This window comes from Mus pahari, chromosome 16 (genome assembly GCF_900095145.1).
Source record: "Mus pahari chromosome 16, PAHARI_EIJ_v1.1, whole genome shotgun sequence".
Classification (NCBI taxonomy): Eukaryota; Metazoa; Chordata; class Mammalia; order Rodentia; family Muridae; genus Mus; species Mus pahari.
This window is the reverse complement of record NC_034605.1, coordinates 9,884,168-9,888,118: the sequence shown is the minus strand read 5'-3', so window position 1 is coordinate 9,888,118 and position 3,951 is coordinate 9,884,168. Positions and strand designations below refer to the sequence as shown.

General features: G+C 43.8%; 1 protein-coding gene across 1 annotated transcript in view; it reads left to right on the top strand.

Moving 5' to 3' along the window:
- Window positions 1-263: 263 nt before the first annotated feature.
- Window positions 264-3,951, top strand: part of Akr1e2 (aldo-keto reductase family 1 member E2) — a 15,624-nt gene continuing 11,936 nt past the window's right edge. Inside the window, exons 1-2 of the mRNA XM_021215649.2 lie at window positions 264-346; window positions 1,762-1,929. Of these exons, the coding sequence (XP_021071308.1) occupies window positions 308-346; window positions 1,762-1,929 (207 nt within the window). The 5' untranslated portion in view covers window positions 264-307. The remainder of the gene's footprint in view (window positions 347-1,761; window positions 1,930-3,951) is intronic.

The following is a 3,951-nucleotide window of genomic DNA, read 5'->3' as shown; positions in this document are numbered from 1 at the left end:
CCTGAACCCCAGCCTGTTTGCAGGAAGGACAGCGCGCTGGACCTGGGCTTTAGGCAGGTTGCTAGGAGACGGAACACCAGGGCTCACTGAGGATTTGGGAGAGAGGTAAAGCACAACCAAACCCAATTGCTTAGGTCCTCTGAAAGATGGACTATGCTCTCAGCCAATCAGAGCATCAAGCGACCTCTCCATCAGCCAATTAGACTGCCAGAACTCCAGCCTATCATGGCATTACCCTTGAGGTCCCTGGAAAGCTCTCTGGCAGTTTCAGTAGGGTAGAGGCTGAGCCTTTGAGNGAAGGGGAACCATGGAAAAAATGCCTACAGTGGGCTTGGGCACCTGGAAGGTGAGGAGACTCACCGGTGTGGGTCGGGCTAAGGGTCCCGGAGCCTGATGAGTACTTGCTCAAAAACAGCCAGGGGCGCGAGACTTCTTTTGCTTAGGCTGATTCCTTCCAGACCCGGGCTCTGATGAAGGTTTTGCCTCCGGACGGATTAAAGGAGAGGTCGACTCTCCTGTGATCCTAAAGCACCTGCTCCCTACGAGGTTGCAGAGCTGTTAGACTAACTTTATAGAAAGCAACGTGATCTTAACCTACCCTTGTGTAAGCTAATCACGGACCCCCAGCCTCCGAAAAATCATTTATGCCAAGTGGCACTTAATCTCTGCACAGCAAAACCGAGTGTGTATGAAATGGCCACAAGGAAGCGTGCTACTTTGCATGCTAAAACAAACCAAATAAAAATAATTAAATTAAATAATGGCACCGATGGAAGTGTAATGTCTACTTCTGGAGTCCACTTAGCGACTTGCTAGTAGTTACACTGCTTGCTCGGTAGATTTTGAATGTAGGGCAAAATGAAAGTGAAATTGAATAGCTGAATAGGCCTACCTGACTCTGGGACAAGTTAGGGGTGCGGGGGGGAGGGGGGAGCATATCAAAATTTGTTTTTGTTTTAATAAAAAAAGGTAAATTTAAAAATTCTGTTTGGAGGAAGGTTTTCAAATAAATGTTTCTCCAGAAATATTTGTAAACAGGGTGGTTGGTGATTTGAGTGTTCTTTGGTATCACATAGTGAACGCTGAAATGAAAGAAGTGTCAATAACATAATAGATAAATAAAAATTGGGGAAATCACCCTCCCAACACAATGAAAGCCTTTATCTCCTGAAGACACAGGAATATGACTTTCAAAATATGTGAAGGCAATGGAAAACCATAGCAAATGTGACACTGATTGATGACCTTAAATAATGTAGCTATGCTAGATATGTATGTTGCCTTGACATAATAACCAAGTCATTTAGGACAAAGCAAGGAAGAGATCAAATTCAAGGCAAGCTTGGGCTATACTTTTCATATTTGATGGAAATATCTGTGTCTCACTAAGCCTGTGTGTACCGTACAGGTATTGAATGAGCCCTTGTGTGTGATACTTGTTTGATGTTTACAGTTGATTCATGCATGAGTGCTAAATATCAGACTGCTTCCTGCCCCAGCTGCTCTTACCCCTTCTGTAATCATTCAGTAAGTAAGACACACAGCTCAGCCCTCTGCAAGAGCTATAAAGCCCCCTTTTTCCAGAATGAGTAAAGATGCCAGAACAGAATATTAATCGTATTCTGACTATGATGTTCCATTCTCTATCCTTTGGTCTGGCTGATGTTCATACTGCTTTAAAGATTTGAGTATTTATGTATTGCTTGGCTATATTTTCCCACATGACAGAAGAAACTTTCCTTGTGTTTGGTTATGTTACAGGCCTCTCCAGGAGAAGTGACCGATGCGGTCAAGGTGGCTATCAACCTGGGCTACCGGCACTTTGATTGTGCTTACTTATACCACAATGAGAGCGAGGTCGGAATGGGAATCAATGAGAAGATCAGGGAGGGCGTGGTGAAGAGAGAGGATCTCTTTGTAGTCAGCAAGGTAAGGCTTCTCCATTTCTGCAGTCACAGCTACTGGCAGAGCTGGAAGCATCTTGCCTAGAGGAGTTGTTCAGTTTCCTTATGGGAATCGGTGCTCTGGGGATGCAGTTGTTTCTTCTCTAGCTTTGTGAACTGTGAGGTTACATTATGCTTGCTTACATCTTTGTTTCATTATTTAGCCATTCAGCTGGACACACAGCCAATCAACAATACATTCATGAATGAAAATCTTGGTTGAGTGACAACACCTTTGTGTCTGTAGTGAGCAGAATAAAGTCCAAGCCCTTGCGAATCCTTGTCTACTACATAGATGGGCCTTAACTGGGAATCCCCTGCTTGAGATGATCAAAGGGCATATTACAAAGGCCACACAAAGAAATTGACTCTGTGGTGATAGCTTTGCAAACAGGAAGCAAGTCAATCATGCGGTATGCATGAATGCAGCAGGTGTGGGAGTCTCTCTGAAGCAGAGGGAGGCTGGAGGAATGGACAGGGGTCAAGGCACCAAAGTCCTGGTGTGTAAGATGCTTGCACTTTTCCTTAAAATGTAAGGGGTTGAGAACAAAAGCTGTTTCTAAGTCAGGCGGTTTCTTTTACATGTGTATGAGACATATGCAAAGGGCATGGTGGTATCTGAGAGGAGCAGGCACTTTAAACAGTGTCATTGACAGCACAGGTGAGAGGTGACAACTGTGCTCCCCAGTGAGGAAGGGGTGACGAAGTGGAAGTGGATACGGAAGAGAGGAAGCAAATAAACTCTGTAGGAAACACAGTCAAACTAACATTTAAAGCTACTTTTTGTCAAGTGTGGTACAACTATCGTCTATAGTTCCACGTTTCTGGGGTGTTTCTGTTGTAGACTTAGCTTCTGCCTTTGTGATCTAGTAGAGTGCGTGGAGAGGGCGTGGGGCACAGTTGTTAAAGAGGAAGATTTCCTTGTGAATCTTCAGGCAGAGGGATTAGGAACTCAGGATTTCCACATCTGCATAGTAATTGTATACTACTTCCAAGTGGGTGTTAGCCATCAGTGAAAGTGTGCTGGTCCTTGTGGGGATTTGGAAGAATCCCTGAAATGTAATGAAAATTGAGGAAGTTATATATTTATTCACAGTAGGAAATTAGTAGTAGTAGTATGATGTGTTTACATCTAATTTGAGTTTCTCCCTGTCTTCTCTGTCTCTCTGTCTCTCTATCTCTATGGCTCTGTATCACTCCCCCCTTCTCTCTCTCTCTTTCTCTCTGGAATGTGTGCGTCAGTCTGTGTCAGTGTGTGCATGTATGATGTGAGGGTGATGTATGTTCACATATATATGCCTGTATTCATATGAAGAAGCCAGAGGAGGATGCCAATGATGCCCTCTAACACTTGACCCATCCAGTTCCCTGGAGACAAGGTCTTGTTTACCCATAGCTACAAGAAGAGAGACCGTCAACCTAAATGATGGCCAAATTCATAAAGGAAAGCTTTGGGGGTTATTTTGTTTGTTTTTGTTTTGTTTCCTTTTGTTTTGTTGTAGATGGGTTGTCCCTAAAGGTTGGGTTCAAGAGATCAGCATTAACCATGGGAAAGATGTGGGTTTTTACAATTCAGGAGTTGGTAGTTCCCAAATGAGGTATTTGGCAGGCAAATATAAGCCTGCCCAACATAAGCATAACAAGTTGGTCATAACAACCTTCCAAAACAAAGACAAAGGTGGACTTATCAACTTTTTGAGACAAAGGCTTGCTTGCAAGGTGATCATAGCAGCCTCCTGAAGCAAACACACAGTTGCCTTTTCCTGGAACAGACAGTACAGAACCATTTGTGGTTTAGGTTACAAGTGGAGCACAGGCCAATCCTTGAGAAACAGATTTAATCATAAACAGAAGTGAACCTAGTTTGCCTTTACTATAAGATGGCTTTCCAGCCCAAGATGAAGACCAGCTGGATTGTCAGTCTCTCACTGAACCTTCAGGTAGCCTAGTAGCCTCAAGCCCAAGCAGTCATCCTGTCCCCTTGTCCCCTGCCCAGTTCTTTTTTTTT